At 39.0% G+C, this 21892-nt stretch overlaps 1 protein-coding gene across 6 annotated transcripts in view; it reads left to right on the top strand.

The window, feature by feature from the left end:
• Nucleotides 1–21585, top strand: part of afdna (afadin, adherens junction formation factor a) — a 234674-nt gene extending 213089 nt beyond the window's left edge. For 2 of the 6 annotated variants that reach the window (XM_078556748.1, XM_078556747.1), the window contains 4 exons: nt 5359–5493; nt 10716–10812; nt 14573–14666; nt 20274–21585. In XM_078556748.1, coding sequence (XP_078412874.1) covers nt 5359–5493; nt 10716–10812; nt 14573–14666; nt 20274–20427 — 480 coding nt within the window. In that variant the 3' untranslated portion in view covers nt 20428–21585. Of the gene's footprint in view, nt 1–5358; nt 5494–10715; nt 11242–14572; nt 14667–20273 lie in introns of all 6 variants that reach the window. The other 4 variants (XM_078556746.1, XM_078556745.1, XM_078556744.1 and 1 more) reach the window with 2 other exon arrangements.
• Nucleotides 21586–21892: the final 307 nt, after the last annotated feature.

The following is a 21892-nucleotide window of genomic DNA, read 5'->3' as shown; positions in this document are numbered from 1 at the left end:
ATCATCAACTAGGCTAAGCAGCCAATCATATTAAAGTATTCTCTCAGACAACAAACCAAGTAGTAAAATTATCCTTCACATATTATTATGATAATTACTATTATTATTATTGGAAGCTGAAATATGATAAGCTTTATGTATTAGAAGCTGAAATATGATAAATATTTTACAAACATATTTTCAAAAACTTGAAATTTTTTATCATGATGGAAATGTTTGACATTACACAATATAGAATAAGTTTTCTAGGGCCTGTGCGGCTCTGCATTAGTTGTGACTTAGAATGCTACTAAAAACTTAGTTGCACCTCACTAATTAGGCATTATTTGGGGTTTTTAACAGTGATAAAACCACAAAAGAGGAAAGTTCTGGTCAGTTCAATTGTTTCTAATTTACTGCAAGCTGCAGAGTCTTCGCAACTTATGGAGAAGCGTAGAATTGTTAACAGTAACTTCTGGATTTCAGCATTTAACTGCGCATGTTTGGGCCCCAAAGGAGTAGTAACAGTGAATGTTGACAATTACGCTGTCATTACTATCAAAAAATCTGGGCCAATGTTTTTCTTTTTGCCCCAAAAGTTATCCCCTTTCCAGGTTTTGGGACTTGTGTTTTCCTTTCTGGAGCCTGGCTACGGCTGGACCTAACCTTTTATTTTCGACAGTTGTATGTACTGCAGTTGAGTTCCACTTCTCTTCCCTTCTCACCCATCAACCTTGCTCAAAAAAAGTTGCAATGGGCATAGTTCAGTTGGATCTGCTGCCAAGTCTGAAAATATCTTGGTCTCTTCAACTGCCTTCCCTGCCTCGTCCTTGCCTGTTCCTTATAGAATATCATGTCTACACATCAGTATTTAAAGCTACCAACTCCAAGATCTAAGGCCAGGTCTTGGACTGTTTCTCAGACCTCTCTTCCTAATCAGCTTTCATAGCCAATCCCCTCCCATTTACTTACTGCTGGCACTTATTCCTACATATTTTATTATCCAAGCCTGTCCTTCCCCACCTTTACCACCCAGCCTACAGAGTTCTCTTTTTATTAAGTTTTCCCAATGCCACCTAAAGTACTCTGACTCCTCAGCTTCTGCAATTATATGTGCTGCTTTTGCCTAATCCCCACAAGCCCTCTGTGGCTTACAGTATTCTCTGATCCTACTACCCCATCTTCTGTAAATAGGCATTGGTCTAGCTCTCTTCCTCTTGCCTTCAACCCCTCCACCCCACTTTCCCAGACGATACATACTCCATCCTCTGTACCACTCTTAACTTACTGCTGCCTTTCCCCCCACCCCAGTTCCACATGACATCATCTCAAGCATATTGTGACACCTTTAGAAAGAGATGAGAGTTGAATGCCAGCAGATAATTGCCTCTATAGTATTTATATGCAATAGCCACAGACAGGGAAGAAGGGATGAAAACGGGCAAAAAAATCCTATAGAAGGAAAGATGTCAAGACGGTTGAAGGGGGAATAATTTTTGTTTTTGAGCAATACCATGATGATGAGCTATAACACATTGTACATTAGATGGTATAAATTCTTGATTCTGTGGACTATTCTCGTGTGCAACTTCCAGGTTCATCATTATTAAGCACGGCTTCTGGTAGGTCAGTAATTATTTTGATTCTTTTTTCTATTCTCTCTTTTGGGATGTCTTTTAAAGTGAAAATACAACCTCCTTCCTGTCTGTTTTCTTTTATATGTCTTGACACTGAGCCTTTCCTGGTCCAGCAAGGAATGCGCTCACCATTCACAGTGAATAATTTTCCAATTTTGTTACCTAAGGTAATAAAATCCAGTCAATGAAATAGCTATTGGTACTGTCTGAACTAACAATTTTGCTCCATCTTTCCTTTTCTTCTTACCCCTGCTGCAGACTGTTCCAGCCATCTCAGTTCTCGACTTGGTATGTTCTCATTCTTCCAACTAGTTTTCTTGCCTGTTTATTCTCTTCTTTGCATACTTATCTCTGGTTCTAGTGACAGTAGTAATTTAATATAACTTGTCCCTTGTAAATATGCTAAATATTGATGTTTTACCAATCTTTTCTTTGTGTGGTCTTGATCATTTCTGGGTTTTTTGCAGCTTTTTAAAAAAACAGCACGTTTATGATCTTGAACTTTGGAATCGAAATTTGAATGTTTGGGAGCAATCTGTACAAAGAGCAGTTTTGTTATGCAGGCCATCTGTAGTCTTATCTCTCTTCAATGCCCTCTTTTGATCTACTGCAATGTCGCTGATTATCCACTATGCTATGATTTCTTCATTGTATCCATAGCACATTAACCTGTCACTAATCCTTATTGATATAAGGCAGAGACCCCAGTTAAGTGGTAAACTCAATGAAACATTCTCCATTATCTTGAACAGGCACTTCATAAAATAAAATGTTGAAAATACTCAGCAGGTCTGTACTCAAAAACCTGTTACATCTCTGTTTACAGTTCCGACAAAAGGTTATTGCGCTGAAACATTAACTGTTTCTCTCTCTACAGATGCTGCCAGACCGGTTGAGTACTTCCAGTAATTTTTGTTCCTGTTTTCAGATTTTTATGATCCACAGCATTATGTTTTTGGCTTCACCACTACAAAATCCTTGTAATCTGTAAATAGTATCTCATTTTGATCTATGATTCTAATTAGCTGCTACTCTGGTCTGATCTACTTTTGAAGAACTACTTACTTATTTTGATTTTGAAGTTGCAAAATCTCTATTTTTCCCCACTTGTTTTTTAACCAAAAGCTAAACAGTAGAATACAGCAGCACTATGCCAAAAGTGAATTTATTCTTCCTTTTCTGCTCCACTTGATTAGCAGCAGTGTAGTTCACCCAGGTACTACATCAGCACCTGGTCTCATGGAATCACATATTAGTTGCTACAATGTGTTGAGCTACTGCGGATCACTTGATTTTTGTATGATACTTTTTCTTCCCCACACACTGCATTTTCACCACTGACCATAATGCTTTCAACTTTACTCTGGTCCTTATAGAAAGCCTTGGTGAGAAATTTTCAGAAACAATTTAAATTCCCCATTGATGGTTTTATACTTTTCTTCCCATTTGATTTTGAAGAAACGTGATTTTAAATTGAATACAGGATACATTACAATTCATATCATTAAAACAAAGCAATAATGTGAATATAATACTTTATTACATTGGTACATAATATATGCAGGTCTGTCTTTCTCTCTTTACTGTGCCTTAACGAGCCAACCAAAATGTTCCAGTTTCTCTGGTTTATCATGATCTCCATAAAGTAGTGACTTGAGATTTATTTTGCAAAAAGAAGTTACTTGTAAAGAAAGAGCTAGCTACCATTGGAAGTAAACTCTTAAGAATAGAAAATACTGTTTTCATTGCAGTGGCTGGAGAATTGAATTTTTTTTTACATGCTTTGTTCAACAATTAATTGTTTTAAATACTTTTCTGGAAAAAAATGTTTGTTGGGTCTGAAAGTTGCTTAGGAATATCACTTCCATCAGCTGTCTTGTTGATATGCTGATGCTTGTGGACAGATAATGTTTTATGGTTCATCCAAGGATGGGAAAAGATACTTAATATATTTTTTTAAAATTGCATGTCATCCTCAAACAATAGTGATGGTGGTTTAGCTGCATTATATATTCATCTGTTTTTAAAAGTTATTATGTCTTTCTGGTACATCCCATGTCTGACATGTCTGACATTGTGGTTTGAGGTATGGTTAAATTAATTTTAAAGTATCCCTTATCTTTGTAAAGTTAAATGTTGTAACGTGGGCTGGGTGTAGGGTTCAATAGATTTTTATGGTTTCTCTATAATAATCATTCTGTAATATTCTAAAGAAATTGTAATGTCAAGGCTGGACTGCAAAGCATGATGGTTAGCTTCACTGAAATATATCATTTTGTCAATGTTGGAATATGTGTGTGCCTGTGAAACAAGCCATGCTGGAAAAGGGCAAGTTCTGCAGATGGAAGAAGGCCCATGTAATAACTCATATGGGTTATTGCAGGGGGAAACAGGCTATAATATCTTTAATGCTTGTGAAAGATAGAACAGTTAACATATAATTGATTTTGTTATTTTATGTGTACTAATATATTGAAGTCTGTTTAAGTTAATGCGTTCTAAGTTCTATTATAAAATTGTTTCTCAAGGCTATACCCTTAAAATCTTTGTGTAAGAGCTGTGCTAAGCGATAAGACTTAGAATTCATTTGCAGAAAATAAAGGATAAGATGAAAGTGAAAATGCAGAATTGCAAAAGCTGAGTTATTAATAGAAATGTGAATCTTAGAACACTTGGAAAAACACCTGTAAGTGCCTACATTTTCTTGAACTAAAATTGCTAACAGATTTTCTCCCTATAAGTATGGCCTGATTCACGATACATTTTAGTGGAGGTGAACACCACTTGAATGTATACTGCATGTAGTAGAACTTACAGAAAAATAGACTCTAATGTGAGTTTAACAGAGATGAAATGTCAAAATTCAGCTTTTAGCATAGCAGTCAGCAATGTCCTTGTATCAGTGCTGGTGCTCCTTTTTAAATTTTACTTCAGTTGAGATGCTGAACAGGATTGCCCCAGGTAAGAGCTGACTGACACTTCAAGCAGTTTTCAGGTGTTGTTGAATAGAGCAATACTGCTATTGGAAGTTGTTAATCAGTACTTGCAACTAAAGGAAATATGACATGCATAGAATGGAAAATAAGGCAGCTGCTTTGACAGGGGACAAGGATAAAAAAGTAGATAATGGGGCTGTATCTTAACTAGGGGCAACTTCTGGCTGGATGTAACAGCTGCAAATTTGAACCAAAACATTTCTGATCAATTTTAATCTGCTATAAGATCTATTTTTGTTGTTCAAATATCAAAGTAAAGCTTTGTTTGATTATTGAATTTAATTGTTTAAAAACTTCAGGATTCGCTAAACTAAAACATTACTACTTGGAAAATTTCTAGGAACTCCCCATTATTTGTTACAGAATTGGCATTATATGTGAGGATTTTTGGGGGAAACTGATTCTGTAAATGAGTCAAAATTTGCCAATGTGTTGGGACAAAATGACCTGCCTGGTTATTATAAATTGAAATTTTACAATTTAAGTACAAGGGGCTGTTTGCTGGTCAAAAAGTAATTTCTGGCAGTGCAAGACCAGACTTCCTAGTGGTTTGCTCTCTGATGCCAAAATGCTGAAAAATCAGAGTTAGTGATGATGACCAAAAGGCTAGTAGCATTGTGGTGACGCAAAAGAAAGCTCTTTATCCATGCCAAATTTTCCATAAGTTCCTGACAGCATGCTAAAAAGACATCTAAATGAACTCTAATTCTTGTGTTTAAAATTAAATATCAACAAATTAATTACAGTTGCAAGATGAAGAACGCAGACGTCATCAGCAGCTGGAAGATATCCGAAAAAGAGAAGCAGAAGAAAGAGCAAGGCAAGATGATGAGCGGCATCGTCAAGAGGAGGAGCAAGCCAGGAGAGAAACTGATGAAAAGGTTTAATATTTTTGAATGTACAATTTCCTCACTTTCCATGCTCCAAACATTCATCAAGTTAGCTTTGTGAGGCTTTTCCTATTTGCATATCTTCAACTGCATCTCAAACACCACTTAATATATCAGAAAAACTATTCTCTTTAATACGATTGTTTCTTCACACCGGCCTTTGAGTTTCAGCACTTGAATGATTTGAAAAGGTTTATCACCTTTGTCATAGTTGTTGCCCTACCCCCCCACCCACAAAAAAAATACTAGTTTTCTTCCCTTGTTAGTCTTCCACACCCATGAAAACATAAGGCAGGAACCAATCCCGCTCTAAAACTTGAGCACAAAAGTCAAAGCTGACATTACAGTGCAGTACTGAGGGAGTGCTGCACAATCAGAGATGCCATCTTTTAGATGAGACGTTAAACGAAGGCCCTGAGTGCACTCTCAGTTGGATGTAAAAGATCCCACAGCACCATTTTGAAGAAGAGCAGGTGTCTGATCCCTGGTGTCTTGGCCAATGTTTATCCCTCAATCAACATCACTAAAACAGATTATCTAATTGCTCTCATATTGCTTCTTGTGGGAGCTTCCTCTGTTCACACTGGCTGCCTCATTGACTGTAAAGCACTTTGGGAGGTCCTGTGGTAACGAAAGGTACTAAATACATACAAGTCTGTCGGTCTTTCTCTCAATGCCAGGTTTTAATTATTTCTGTTCATAGAAGATATGCAACTTTTGTAGCCTTTTGGAGAAGACATCAATATTATTGACTCCTTTGAGTCATCCGAATTCTATATGCTGTGGTTGCACAGTAGTTAAGTCAAGGCTAGGAGCTCGAGTTCAAACCTGCCCTTCTTTGTTTTGTGAAGAAATCTTGAGCCTGTTTTCTCTTTCATTGTGGCATTGCAGTGGAAGTTTGCTGCTCAGGCAGGGGGACTGGAATTGCATCTTTCTGTCCTATGACCCATTCTGCTGGCGCTTCTTCCTAGTGTGTACTCATGTTGCCAGGACTATCGTAGCTGAATTAACAATACTGCCTTTGAACAAATCATAGTTTTTAAACTCCACATGTTTAGATGTATATTACACAATGAAGGTCAAGGGATAAGATCGATACTTTTACTAATTCATTGAGGAATAAATCTGAATATTTTCTTTTGAACATTTATAAGGGGACCTGTGCGGCACAGTAGATTAGACAATGGAACTGGGATTCAAATCCATCTCAGATTGTTAGAATGAAAATCATCTCCACCTGTAGTTCTGTTACATGAAATGCATTTTGAGCAACTTTAATTCAGCTCCTAGTGACTGTGGGCCCAGAGCGCTGATAGCATCCGTCTGTCTTGGGTGACGATGGATTGTGCCCAAGGTATATGTCATCTGTTGTTGCTGGAGAAGTCAGCTCATGAGGGGTAGTCCCTTCTGCAGCAGGCACAGCTGGTCATCTGATGTTTTTTCCATCAGGAGGGCTCTCTCTTCCACAATCTGGTTGTTTCATTTCCCTCTGCTCTTTCCACACCCTTCCTGACTGCTCGTCTCCAGGCACTCTGGTCAGCTGTGAGGACTTCTTATGCATCGACTCCGATCATGGTCAACTTAAAGTTTCACTTGCAGACAACCTTGTAACACAGACGTGGGTGACCAGTTGGTCTTGTGCCAATAGCAAACTTACCATAGAGTATATCTTCGGGGATGCAGCCATTATCCATTTGGTTCACATGACTAGCCAACAGAGCTGACTTGAGGGCAAACATGCTGGGGATCCCTGCACTTCGCCGTATTTCCATATTTGGCATTTCCTTTATCAGGAGATGCCCAGCATTCATCTGAGATAGCGGAGGTGGAAGCTGTTCAGTTGCTTTTCTTGGCTTGCATAAGTTGTTCATGCCTCACTACTGTAAACGAGGGTGCGGCGAACACAAGCCGAGTACACATGGAGCTTTGTATTTTTGGTTAGTTTGCTGTTGGTCCACGCTTGACTTCGCAACTTTGACATGACAGCTGTGGCCTTGGCAATCCTGGTGCTAATTTCAGCATCAAGGAACAGATTACTGGTAATTGTTGATCCAAGGTATGTGAAGCTGTTGACAACCTCCAGAGTGAGGCTGTTGATGGAAGGTGTAGTCTCTATGTCCTGGCCCAAAACCTTGGTCTTCCTCATGCTGATCATCAGTCAAAACTTCTTGCAAGCCAAGAGAACCGATTTACAAACTTGTGCAAGTGAACTGCATGATAGCATCAGCAAAGAGCAACTTGTGGACTAGGACATTACTCACTTTGGTCTTGGTGTGCAGTCTTGCCAAGTTTACTAGCTTGCAGTCAGTTCCAGCATGCAGGTAGATACCCTCATTTGAGTCACTGAAAATGTACAATAGTAGCATGGTGAAAAATATGCCAAAGAGAATTGGTGCCAGGGTGCAGCCCTACTTTATTCCGTCACTGATCTCGAAAGCATCCAAAGTGGCTCCATTTGTGACAAAACTGTGCATGTTCTCATGCAAAGAAGAAATGACGCCCAGGAATCCCAGGCAGGCACCTTATTTTCCACAGCAGTTTAAAGATTCCATTTCTGCCGACAAGGTTGAAGACCTCGCTGAGGCCTATGAAGGCAATGTAGTTTGGTCTGTGCTGTTCATGGCACTTCTCTCTTGTAACTGCCAAAGTGAGAAAATCATGTCAACTGTCAATCTGCCAGCTTTGAAGCTGCACTGAGACTTGGTAGATGCATGATGGTACCGATAAAATGGGGAAGTATTTCATTCCACATCACTGACGTCCTTTATCCTTGAGAACAATATCCTTTTAAAATTAAACTTAGCAAATTCCTTGCTAGTTGGCACTCAATACAATTTCTTCATATTTCTGTACTTCCAACAATCAAGTCAGTTTTGTGAGACATCTATCAATTATCCCCAGCTACATTTGTATAATGTACAAAAAGCACACATCAGTGTGACATAGATTCTTCATTACCATTATTTGTTAATTACCTTGGACTATTTTTTGTGTGGGCTTGATTGCTAAGATCAAAGAACCATAGAATGACATAGCACAGAACAGAGCCCATGTGGCTCATTATGCTTGTGCCATCTTTTTGAATGAGTTATCTAATTAGTACCATTCTCCTTCATAGCACTGCAAATTTTCCTCTTTGAAATATTAATCCAATTCCCTTTTGAAATTTATTGAATTTGTTCCACCATCATTTCAGGCAATGCATTCCACATCGTATAACTCACTACATATTTGTTTCATGTCTCCTCTTAGTTTTAAGGTAATGGAAAAATAAAATATCTCCTTTGGTTACTGCCCCTACTGCCTCTGGGACCAGTGCCTCCTTAATTACTTTATCAAAACCATTCATGATTTTGAAAACCTCTATCAAAATTCAGTTTCTCTATGTAATTGAAGTTTTTCATTCCCATTCTAGTAAATCTCTGCTGTAGTCTCTGCAAAGCAATAAAATCCTTCCTAAAGTGAGATTTAGCATAACTTGCTTTAGTATGACTTAACAGCTATCACAATTTGCCCTGCCACCTTCAAAGATTTGTGTACATAGGCACCCAGGTTTTTCTATTCCTGAACCCCTTTTAAAATTGTACTATTTGAGTTTATATTGGGTCGAGTCTTCTGTGGAGCGGCAGTCGCCACTGGATTGCCACTCCACTTCTTTTTTACATACCTTAATCTGGAACTGCACCTTTCTCGCCCGGACTTCCAACCCAGGCCTGCTAAGAAATGTGCAGCATAGCAGCTTCTGGAGTCCTTCAGTGCAATGCAGGATCGTCAGGGGGAAGTGAAATCATGCCCCCTTTTTTATGGCAGTAACTGTCGTATGCCGGTAAGTAGATTGTTTATGGCTCCAAAGCCATATTAAGAAGCTACGGAGACAAGGTGAATTATGTGGGTGAGGTGATAGGGTGGGTCAGGGTGAGGAGGGTGTTGGTTGCGGGGTGGGGAGGCGGCGATGTTGTCAAGTGGTTGGGGGGCGGTGTTAGTCAAGCAGTTGGGGGGGGTGTTAGTCAAGCGGTCGGGCGGAGCGTGCTCATGTGGTTGGGGGGTCATGCTGGGGCGTGGGCAAGTGGGTGGGGGTGGTCATAAGTTTGGGGGGGTGAGGTCAAGCGTTTGGGAGAGCGTGGTCGGGGGGTTACGGGTGGTTGTGGTGGGATTTCTGGGGGTGGTCGGTGGCGGGGGAGATTTCTGGGGGTGATCGGCAGTGGTGGGGATTTGTGGGGGTGGTTGGTGGCAGGGCGGTGGTGACAGGAAAGGTGTTGGGGCGATGGGTACTAGTCGGGTGTTTCAGTGGGTGTTCGGGGTTGGCGGGGTGGGGGGGGATCAAAAGTATAGTTACCCAGGAGTTAGAACTGGTTTTAATCCTTCTAACATTTCCTGGGCAACTCTTCTGGTAAGAGAGTCAGAACCATCTGAAGTCTCTGACTTGAAATTGGAGTTTTGGAGCGTTCTAGGCGCAGGGTAATTACCCATCGGAAGTTGAAACTTCCCAGGCAATTCCTGTGCTGTCCATGGGTGGGGACTTCGGAAGGGACCCCCAACGCATTCCCCGGGGTGCTTACCCTCCAGAGAACAGAAGATCTGAGCCGCTATCTTCTCTCAATCTTCCTACCAAAACAAATAATTTCACACCAAGCATTAAGTTTCACCTGTCTCATATCTGATCATTTCACCGTCCACATAATCCTGAAGTCTGTTACTATTCGCCTCATGTTTCCTAGATCTTCGAATTTCATATCATCTACAAACTTGAAATTATGCCCAGTGATTGCCCTAAATTTACGTTAGGTGATCATTACATCCCATGAAAGCAGACTTACTTTGGGTTGGCTGAGTAAAAAATAAAGATTGGGATGGGGAAAGAGAGTCACAGTGTGCAGTTTTTGCTTCTCCTATCATTGAGAGAAAATGCTATCATGCATTTTAGATTCACAGTAACATGGGAAGCTTCTAAATTTATATAATGTACAAGAACAATTTTGGCTTCCTAGGGCAAGAATAAATTCTGCTAATGGAAATTTTAACTAGATTTAGCACAGCAAAGAGGAGATATGATTTTAGCATTTGGCATATAAATCCCTTCTGACTTATCAAATCTTATGTAAAACAATCAATTGTCCTTGGTTTGGTTTGAAGCTGAGTAAAAATAGCATGAGCTAAAGAGGCCTGTTCTGAATTTGTATATCCTGACTGACAGAACTTTCTACTTTCCATAGAGAAGACAAGAAGAAGAATATTATACACGTTTGGAGGCCGAAAGGCGTAGACAACAGGAAGAAGCTGAGAGGAAGTTGCTGCAACCTGATGAACCTGGTCTGTACAGGCCTCCCCTTCCAAGGGACTATGCTTCTGAAACCCAGCAGTATGAGTTCCCTCCCCCACCCCATTCATCTAACGCTCCTCCCCCTCCTCAGAGAAACATCTCTTACATCAAAACACAGATCGTCTCCCCTGACACAGTTTACACTGCCAAGTTTGTCCCATACAATGATGAGGATGAGGAAGATGCAAATCTTTCAGGTCAGGATAAGTACTCCATCACAAGAAAATCATATGGTGACCTCCCTTCTGCCCCTAAGCAGCCGCCATTCATTCGTCAACCCCGCCCGGTGTCAGATGGCTACTATCTTTCAAACTCATTCCGACCACCATCTGCCAATGCCAACAGTACTGCTCCAAAAGCTGGTGTGCCCCCTCCCCCTCCAACCAAACCGAGCTTCATGCCACAGAGTGGTTCAAAAGGTAGAGACAAAAACTAGATCTTGTATTCCTTTTAGATGTTTGGAATTTCTAAGTTCTTCCAACTTCCTTACAGATTGCAACTATAATTGTTTCCTGATGTACAAGTCTCTTCCTCCAAAATAACAAAATTTTCACTTGATATTCAAATCAATCAATCATTTTATCCTTAAAGTCACTGAATATTCTCTTTTCAACTTCTTAGCTTCTATCTCAGATTCTGCTGTCCTCACAAATTAAATATTTTTGTTGCACTCCCCTAATTCTTAGTGGATGCCTGGTCCTTAATTTTTTTTTTAAGTTTGTTCCAATCAAAGTACTGTTGGTTTTGGTTTTGAGTCTGTTCTGTTTTGTGAATGAATGCATCCCAAAAGCCCCTCTCCATGTAGTGGAAGAGAATGTGGCACCTATAACACAATGGTATGCTTGCAGTTTTTACCCATGTTGAGAATTTCAAGCCTTCTCTTTTACTGTTCACGTGGCAAAGGGGAACTGATCTGGTGTGACCTAACTTAGCATTATGAGCATAATTAGTTGTGAACCTAGAACAAAAACACACTTGCTGAAATTATATAAATGTGTGCCTCTTAATCAATAGATGACAAGTTTAAATTTAACCAGTAACTAAATTGTTTCTTGCTTAGGGTAAGTAAATGTAGGCTTCACAACTGTTTGCCCGTAATGCTTAGAATGCAATCCGACTGTAGAATTTGATTATTCTAAATTATGGTCCATGTTGCATTCACATTCTCTTCAATCATCACCTAATGCTGTCATCTGCCTTAAACATTTGTTGTTTACTCTTTCTTTTAACCAAATCACCTGCGGTGCTTTTTTAACAAGAAAACCATACTAATGCATTATTATATTTTTGAATGGTAGTAAAAGAAACCCAAGTTTATATTGTAATTTTTGTTTTACAATGCAGAAAAATGTCACAATTTTGGGAAATCAAATGGAAAGCATTATGAAATTTTTGAAATCAAGTTAATCATTTGAATATGTAGTATGTTGGTTTTAGAAATCTATTTTAAACAATCTACCTATAAAAAGGGAAAAATAAGTTTGGATCTAATTTGGGGAGGGAAAGAAATATTGGCTGAAATCTTCTGATTTCCAGAGCAAAGAAATCTGGACTTAAGTCTGTATTGTGTATCGGGACCCTACAGAGGTCCTGGCGTGCAAACATGCACTGCAATTACCCAGGAAGTTTAAACTTCTGATGGGCTGATTGCACTGCTCAGGACCGTCCATGAATGTCTCATGCTGAATTCAGTGTCGGAGTCTTGGGATAGATACGTGGGGCTTAACCTGAATATTTACCTTGGAAGTGTTACACAGTTTAATCTCTGGTGTAACTAGTGATTAGCTAGTGTAACTGAACTGAACATTACAACCAATCCTCAATCCCAGATCCGGACCGACCCGACCCAACTCTCTCTACCACCACCACCTGCTTCAGAACTGACTACCCCCCACCCACCCCAAGACCCAACACGACATTCATTTCCTCCCCACCTCTCCAACCCAAACCAACCACCCCTTAACCCACCCAACCAGATTACCACCCCCTCAGACTACCCACCCAACCAGATTACTACCCCCTCAAGACGTAATTATTCCAGTGCTCTCTTGATTAACCTCCCGACTTCCAGTCTTTCACCCTCCATAAACTTGAGCTCATTCAAAACTGCTGCCCAGCAGCAAGTTCCAGTCACCTATCACCCTTGTGCACTTACCTACATTAGCTCCAAGTCAACCAACACATTGAATTTAAAATTCTCATCATTGTATTCAAATCCCTCCATGTCTTCTCCTCCCTACCTCAATAACCTCTTCCCGCCCTTCAACCCTTCAGAATCTCTGCATTCCTCCAGTTCCATCCTCTTGTGTATCTCCAGTTTCCATTGTCTCACCATTGGCACTAAAATCTCGAATTCACCCTCTATTGTTCTCCATTTCTCTACTCAATTAAGAACATAAGAACTAGGAGCAGGAGCAGGCAATTCAGCCCATCGAGCCTCCCCACCATTCATTACGATCATGGCTGATCTCGGCCTCAACTCCAATTTCCCGCTCAATCCCCATAACCTTTCAACCCGTTGCTAATTAAAAATCTTGTCTATCTCCTCAAATTTATTCAGCATCCCGGCATCCGCTCTGAGGTAGTGAATTCCACAGATTCACGACCCTTTGAGAAAAGTAATTCCTCCTCATCTCTGATTTAAATCTACCACCCCTTGGCCTACAACTATAGCCCCTCATTCTAGAATGCCCCACAAGGGGAAACATCCGCTCCACGTCTACTTTGTCTATCCCCTTTAGCATCTTATATACCTCAATTGGATCTCCTCTCATCCTTCTAAACTCTAGTGAATATAAGCTGAAACTGCTCAATCTCTCCTCATAAGACAAACCCCGCATCTCTGGAATCAATCTAGTGAACCTCTTCTGAACTGCCTCCAATGCAACTACATCCTTCCTCAAGTAAGGGGACCAAAACTGTGCACAGTACTCCAGGTGCAGTCTCACCAATTCCTTGTACAGTTGCAACAAGACTTCCCTATTTTTATACTCTCTTCCTTTAGCAATAAGTGCCAAAATTCCATGTGCCTTCCTTATTACCTGCATACTAGCTTTCAGCGACTCATGCACGAGGACACCCAAATCCCTCTGCACTGAAGCATTCTGAAGTTTCTCTCCATTTAAATAATAAGTCGCCTTTTTATTCTTCCGACCAAAATGGATAACCTCACACTTATCCACGTTAAACTCCATCTGCCAAATTTTGGCCCATTCACCTAACCTGTCCATATCCATTTGTAAGCAAGACCTTTCTTAAAACTTGCCTATCCATCCTGATAGCTCCTCCTTTGGATTATTGTCACTTATTGTCTGATGACACCCTGTGACACCTTGGGACGTTTTCCTACATTAAATGAACTGTGTGAATGCAAATTATTATTCTGTATCAAACCTTTTGTTTATCCTGAGAGGTTTCAAACCTCAATAGTAGGATTAGGATCACTGCTGTTAGAAAACTGGAGCCTGTGATTGTGGCTATGCATCACCAGTGCTAATAGTAAACGTATGCAACTAGTTTTGTTGCTTTATTTGGTAACTTAAAAAGTGTTGTTCAACCTTTTTAAAATGTGAGATATTCCTTGCTAGAATTTGTAGCCCATAGTTATGAAAACATGCTTTCAGGTTTATTTTCCTACCATTCAGTTTCCAGAATTTAGTGCTCATATTTTGTATATGTGTTTGTTTGCATCTAATTATTTCCCAGTTGTGATCTAACCCTTTGAAGCTAAATATTTTATTTATCAATTAGGATTTACTCCTTATGGAGGGTCAACAGCAAGTAGCATTGGAGCAAATGAAGTTTACAAAGGCCCAAGAGAGAAGCGCCTTGAGCAGAATAAAGGGTAAGGTTGAAAAGAAAAGCCATTGCTAACTGAAAAGCTAACACTCTAGGAAATCACTTAAATAGATTGTCCTGCTACATATATACAAACTTTATATCTGCATATACCTAGTACAGTTGTTCTGTTTATTTGGAATATAGGATAAACTCAAATTTTCTGAAGGTACAGGACACTTTATTAAAACTTATCCTTCAGATGCTTTTCAAAAGGGCTGTTAATGATTTTCTATTGGAACAGTCAATTCAGTCTTGGGATAAGGCCACAGGAAGTTAGCTAACCCACATTATAGTCTGTGGTTTATACTCAACCAGTGAGGTTGTCTAAAATCCGCACTTAGAAAATAAATGCAGCAAACATTACATAGAATATAAGGCACAGAAACAGATTATTTGGCACAACTAGTCTGTGCTGGTGTTTATTCTCCACATGAATTATATTATTACAGTTTCATGGTTACTGCAAATTGGTTCATATCTTTCCACATAGTGTTGAAGATATTTTGGGAAGCACTTTTGGATTAAAGAAATTACAACTTCAAGACTGGAAAGCACAAAATTAATATACTGTTTATCAAAGAAAACAGTAAGTAATTCCAACAAACAGGGAAGGGAGATGCAGCTCAACAGCAAAATCTAGTAGTTTTATGGAACTATTGTCACATCTATTTTTTAAAAAAGCACAAATAATGTTTGTGCCCATTGACAGGTTACCCAAATTACAATAGAGGTTCAATGGGTCGGGTATAGGTGACAAAACCACCTCAGCCCTGATGGTTATTGGAATTAGCCTGATTGCTCCCTTCCAAAAGCTTCCTATTATTACTAGGAGATAGATAGTGACCAGGTTGGGAAAATTGATCTAAGGTGCTGTAGCATGCAGCCGTATACAATTTTAAATTGCAAATTTATCTTTGGTTGTGTCCCATAAAAAACCATATTTATTATTTATAGATAGTCACAATTTCATTATTTGACTGGTTTGTGTGTTAATATGCCAGCAAGCTTATCTTTTCATGAGATTTTTTTTAACCTTAGATTGGCAGAAAGCTTAAAATTTAAATAAACACTCCAACCTGAATTTGTTCTTTGTCAAATTTCCGTTTGCTAGGGTTGATCACCTTCAGATGTATCTGGAGTTGGACCAAGATTCAGCATTAATGCTTTGCAGCAGAAAATGAAATCAATGTGCAAGTAGATATGTGTAAGATGAAAGAGACTATTTCTGACCAGAGGGTGCACTTTATGGAAGGAAAGTGTCTAGTGTTCAAGATCTGAAACCTGAAAGCCCAGGGGAAAAAAGAGAATTGTGTGGGTTTTAAGAAATAATCTAGCATTTAATTGATCCATGACTATACATAACATCATATAATGATATAGGACAAAAGGGCATCACTCAGCAGATTGTGACTCTGTTGGCTCTTTGAAAGAGCTAACCTATTAATTCCACTCTCCTCTTTTCCCAAGAGCTGTGATTTTTTTTTCTACTTCAAGTTATTTATCCAAAATCCTTAATGGAAGTTATTATTGACACTGCTTTCAGGCAGTGCACTCCAGATCACAACAAGTCACTGCATACAAACTTTGTCCTCATGTCATCTCTGGTTCTTTAGTCAGTTACCTTAGATCTGTGTTCTCTAATTACAACTCTTCTGCCACTGGACACATTTACTTACTTTTAGTAAGCCTTTCATGATCACGAAGACCTTTATCAAATCTTCTGCTAACCTTCTCATTTGGAGACCAACCCAAGTTGTTCCTGTCTCTCCACCTAACTGAAGTATTTCATCCCTGGTACCATTCTAGTAAGTCTCTTCACCTTCTATAAGGCCTTGGTATCCTTAGTGTGATGCCCAGAATTGGCCAAAATACTGTACATGTATACCGCGATGTATAAATCTACCTGGCATATAAAATGGTCCCATTTCTTTCAGCACCAAAATACATGTTTATATTGACATATAAGTCCACTCCCCCCTCCCCATTTTTTGAGTCAACAAATGCATGTTTAGTACTATACTCGCATTGGGAGTCGGCTTAAATGTTTCAGCTCAGAAATATGTATTTAGAGTTATTCTCGCCTTTCAAGTTGGCACATGGGGTCAAGCAGGCGATACAGGCCATGTTGCCAAGAAGGTACACTGGAATTTACACAGAGCAGACTCTGCATGGCAAGCAACAAACAGAAATGGGTCCTCCTGCAAAAAGATTGAAGTTATGAAGCTGATTTCAAGCTAAAAAACGTAACATTTGCTCACTTATCAAATAACTATGCTACAGCGAGGGAATTCAGTGTTGGTGAAAAACTGGTACAAGTAGAAGAAGGAGGAATCCGTCCTGAAGAAGATGCCCAAGATCGAACATGCCATGAGAACAAGGACCAGCCAGTTGAAACAGAATGGGTCCTCGTAATGGTAACATCGTCACCAGAAATGCAATTTGTATATATGATCTTAAGCGGGCCAAATCAAACGTTGAGTCTAGCACAGATTTCAGAGCGACAGCTAATTGTGTAGTCAGTTTATGAAACGAAAGTGTCTAGTGTTGTAGCAGAAGACCAAGATTTCTCAGACAACCAAAAGACCTCAATGCCAAAATTACCAGTTTCCAATGATTCATCATCAGACATCAGTAAAAACACGTACCCATTATGTCATAGCAGCAACATGGGTGAATTTCAATGCGCCCAACATACTGTGGAGTGGAAAGTAATGTGGTTGACTCTTAACTGCCCTCTAAAATGGCCTAGCAAGCCATTCAGTTTAAGGGCAATTAGGGATGGGCGACATGCTGGCCTTGCCAGCAACACCCACATCACATGAAATAATAAATAAAGATTCACAGTGGTACTAGCCCGCATGGCCAACAGAATTAAAACCTATGGTAATTTTCAAACGTAAATCAAGCTCTCTGCAGGAGTTTTTGTGCATGTCCATGGTGACGGTTGAATGGATGAGGATTAAGTGAAGTTGTGGATTGATAATATGTGGAATAGGCATCCCAGTGGCCTAGGCAAAAAATGCAGCTTATTATTGCAGGGACATATTCAGATCCCAAACAACCAAGAGATACTTGCAAAGAAATAACATGCAAATTGCAATTATACCAGGGGTCTAATGTCCACAGGTCAACCTTTGGATGTGTGCCTCAACAAACCATTCAGCGATCATGTTCGCTCCGAATGGGATAGGTGGATGGTTAAAGGATAGAAAAACCCTTCACAAAGAGTGAAAACATGCGTGCTGCCCCACTCGATGTTTTATGTGGTTTTGTCATCAAATCGTGGGATGCTATTAATGCACAAACTGTCATCAGATGGTTGGGGGTAAAAAGTGGAATATCAATTCAGTGGATGGGGAGGAAGATAATTTATTGTGGAGGGATGATTGAGACCGATGGCCCCACATATGATCCAGAGCAGGATCCTTATGGTAATGCCATAGCTAAAGTGTTCGGGATGAATTCGATGAATTCTTTGCATCAGATGCCAAAAACGATGAATTTTACTGTTTTTAAAACAGATTGTGGTTCAAACTATCCTTGTAGAATTATTTAACCAAATTGAGACTCATCAATTTAATTTGAATTACCGATGTTACATTTTCTCCACATTTCAAAATGCCAACCTCCAACACCACTGGTTCACATTTTATACTCTGCATTTCAGTCAACTCCCATCTTTGGAAGTATTTTTCGAAGCTTCGAAGGTCAGCTTATACATTGCGATCAACAATACTCCAACTGGAGCCTAACCAACATAGTAATTAGTTTCTTCTGATAATGAAGGGTTGATTGCCAAACTGAAAACCAATACATCAAAATGATTTCATAAAATAGGATAGTTCTTCCTATAATTTGGGTTCCTTTTTCCAAATCATGTAGAAGTTTAACTATCTACGATGAATCATGTTTGTATATACACTTTAACAAATACATTTTAAAGCCAGTGCCCCACCCCTGACACTTTTCTCCTCTAGGTACTTGCAGATCTCTTAAGTATTTATATGAGGGTCAAGGTGCTTCCACTCTGCTGTTTTAGGAAGTTTTTCTCTGTTTAATGATGGAACAGGTATTCAGAAAGAGCAAATGTGATAAATTATCTCATTGATTCTTTCTGACCAATATGGAGAGAAGCAATCATTTCAGACACGATGGTGAGAACTTGGATGTGACTTGGAAGCAGGAAGAATGATTGTGGTGCGTGATTAACCAATGTGTTACGTTCATGCTGCTTGCTGTTTTAAATGATTTCTGCATGCAGCCAGCACTCAGCACGCTGTTCATTTGCTGCAAGCATCAGTGGGATATCGTGAGTGTCTGGTGCTACTTAATGGCTACTTGCATCTTTTAATGGCTGAACATGCACAAGAGCATGCACCAAGCTATTCAGGCAATGCACTGGAGACCATGGCGGAAAGCAAAAGTGGTGTCCTGTATCTGCAGGGGATGCAGGAGACCTCCAGACACCTACTCAGGAAATAGTGTGAAGAAATAAGCAGAGGACGTCAATGCCAGAAGTGTTGCTTATCGAACATAGATGCAGAAAGAAAGTTAATGGTTTCACACAAGTTATCAAGGTGAGGGATTTCATCTCTAGGTGGTATATTCAACTGCACCAATAGTTTCAACTGCTCAATTAACTGCACTCATATCATTCACCTACCAACAATTTCAATCAATCAATACTCAACCCTAAAACTTATATGCTTTATCTCACTCCATACAATTAGCAGCGTTGCATGTCCCTCACTCTCAGCTTGCATACACTTACCTTCAACCCTGACAGCCCATCACACAAACATATTGTACAACACTCACAGATATACTTTCCCCTCTGTTTCAAGAAGAGGTTGCACTTAGCAGCACCAGCAAAGAACTGGAGGAGCATAAATGTATCTGCATATTTTAAAACCCATTAAAACTTAATTGATATAAATAATGTAAATAACATTTTTTAGATTGTTGAGTGAACTATGTGCAGACTTTTTAACTGAGTTTGCATTTTAGTTGTTTGAGATCCACAGAAAGGAGAAGAAAAGTACTGGGTGTCTGATTTTTGGACCGAGATTTGTGTTGTGTGTTCCTAACTGAGGGGTTGCTTCAGTGTATATTTACACTGTCAATAATTTAACGTGAAGGTTTGCAGATTTTTTGTGCGGTTACTTCCAGCTGGAAAGGCTCCAATCAGTTGGGACATATTTGTCAGTCGTAATAGCTGTAGCGAAAGCATTCCAAATATCCTAGCATCCATTATTTTCAGTATTAGTTGATGAGGTTGCTCACAATGCACAAATATAAGGTGGGAGTGGGTGTGGGGGGATGTACCTAGATATTTTAGTGATTTGTGAACTTGTTCAGAGGTTAAAATCTTGAAGCAGAAAAATCTGTGCATAGGAAAGTAACAAAATGGAAGAAATTCAAAACTTTAAGCAGCTTTAAACATGTTTTGAAGTTGGTACCAGTACACACTAAAATACGTTAGGGATATTAAACCTGTGTCTATTTTGTGTTTGCTGAAAAATGCAACTAGTAATTGGGATAAGAATAAATCTGGAATATAATTGTGTATATTCCAGCATATTAACTTTCACTTTTATTTTTTTAAAAAAAGCCAAGACCCAGAAGCACCGGTTCTGAAAGGATCCCCAGAAAATCTAACATTTAAAGAACGCCAACGTCTTTTCTCACATGGACAGGATATTTCTAACAAAGTGAAGGCATCAAGAAAATTGATGGAACTAGAAAATGAACTGAACACAAAATAAGATTGGCACCTTAATAACTTTGTAATGCAAAGCTCAGTACAAAATCTATGCTAGATTGTACAGTTTAAATCTTTGACTCCTGCAACTGTAAACTAGAATGCAGGAAAATCTTTCACTATGGTGAGTTGCATACCAAGCATATTATAATTTAGCTATTCAAATTGAGCACTGTTAAATGTTTTTTTAATAAAATTAAATGAAGGTAATGGTCACTTTTACAAAGAGTTTTGGGGTTCTGATTTTCTGGCATAGAGTGCACTACACCTGGAGGTAGCATATGGTGAAGCAAAACAGCATAATGCAGAATTGTAAACTTGTTATAACGTAGAAGCTTTTAAATGTATTGAAAGAATCTTTGCTTGTCCAGCGGCTGGTGCCTCAATTGTTTCAGCTATGCATTAGGTGGCTAATAAATGGGATGTGTGGACCTCATTCTAATTACAAAAAAGAAAAGCTTTCTTCTATGTGCATTTTAATAGAAATTGTTATGATTCCAACCAAAATTTCCTCTTAGCTAGGTGTTCTGAACTGGATTTTAAAGTTATTGAACAATTCTCTGTATAATATTGTGGTCTATAATTGTATTTAGAGATAAATGCACACTTCTAAACATAGAGTAGACTTCCACTGCCTTAGGAATGGAATCACTTTATACGAAATGTACAATAATTAAAATGTCTAATGAAGATTGGAGTGTAAATATTTTTTTTTACTTATTAAGCTGTTTCATATGTGGAACAGATGAATGCTGTAACATTTCAGCTGTGTAGCAAGAATCAGTAGAGAAAAAGAAAATGGGAGTAAAACCCCCTCATGAAGGAAATGTTTGGAGGTTGCAGTATGTAAGGCTGGGCTTGACAGAGTTCTGAATACCAACAGCATGATGCAAACAACTGGAACAAATTAGTGTCATTTTATAAATGAAAAATAAACTGCTATTGTTTCTATTATGCTGCTGGTATTCAGAGCTGATCTTGGAGGAAAACTGGTATTTTTCATAGTTTTTCATGGATTCTGTTGGGTTTACAGAGTTCTTTGTGTGGTTGCCACTAGAGTGCTGTTATTAAACTGTGTTTACTGAACACCAGAACTGCTGTAGTATCTTATTTCTACTGTATTTCACTTGCAACCTATTTTTAATAAATTACTTTGTATGTATTCAGAAGTTGTCCTATCTTGCTTTTGCTTGTAGTGTTTAAATATCAGAATTTTTAGAATCAAGGCATACAGATTAACTGGGTCTGAGTGTATCATTTAACAGATGAGAATGCTATATTTCCCATGAAACCTAGATTTTAAAATTCTGTTTTAAATATTTTATGGTATTATGGACAACGGTAATCATTCTTAATTCAAAATTTTGATAATCTTGGTATCTACCAAGAAATTTGCATTTGAAAAATCTTTCCTTCTCTTCCCTTCACACTCAATAAAACAATAGCAACCATTCAAATGAGACGGGGTG

This window comes from Cetorhinus maximus, chromosome 14, assembly GCF_964194155.1.
Source record: "Cetorhinus maximus chromosome 14, sCetMax3.hap1.1, whole genome shotgun sequence".
Taxonomy (NCBI): Eukaryota; Metazoa; Chordata; class Chondrichthyes; order Lamniformes; family Cetorhinidae; genus Cetorhinus; species Cetorhinus maximus.
This window is presented reverse-complemented; position numbering and strand designations above follow the sequence as displayed.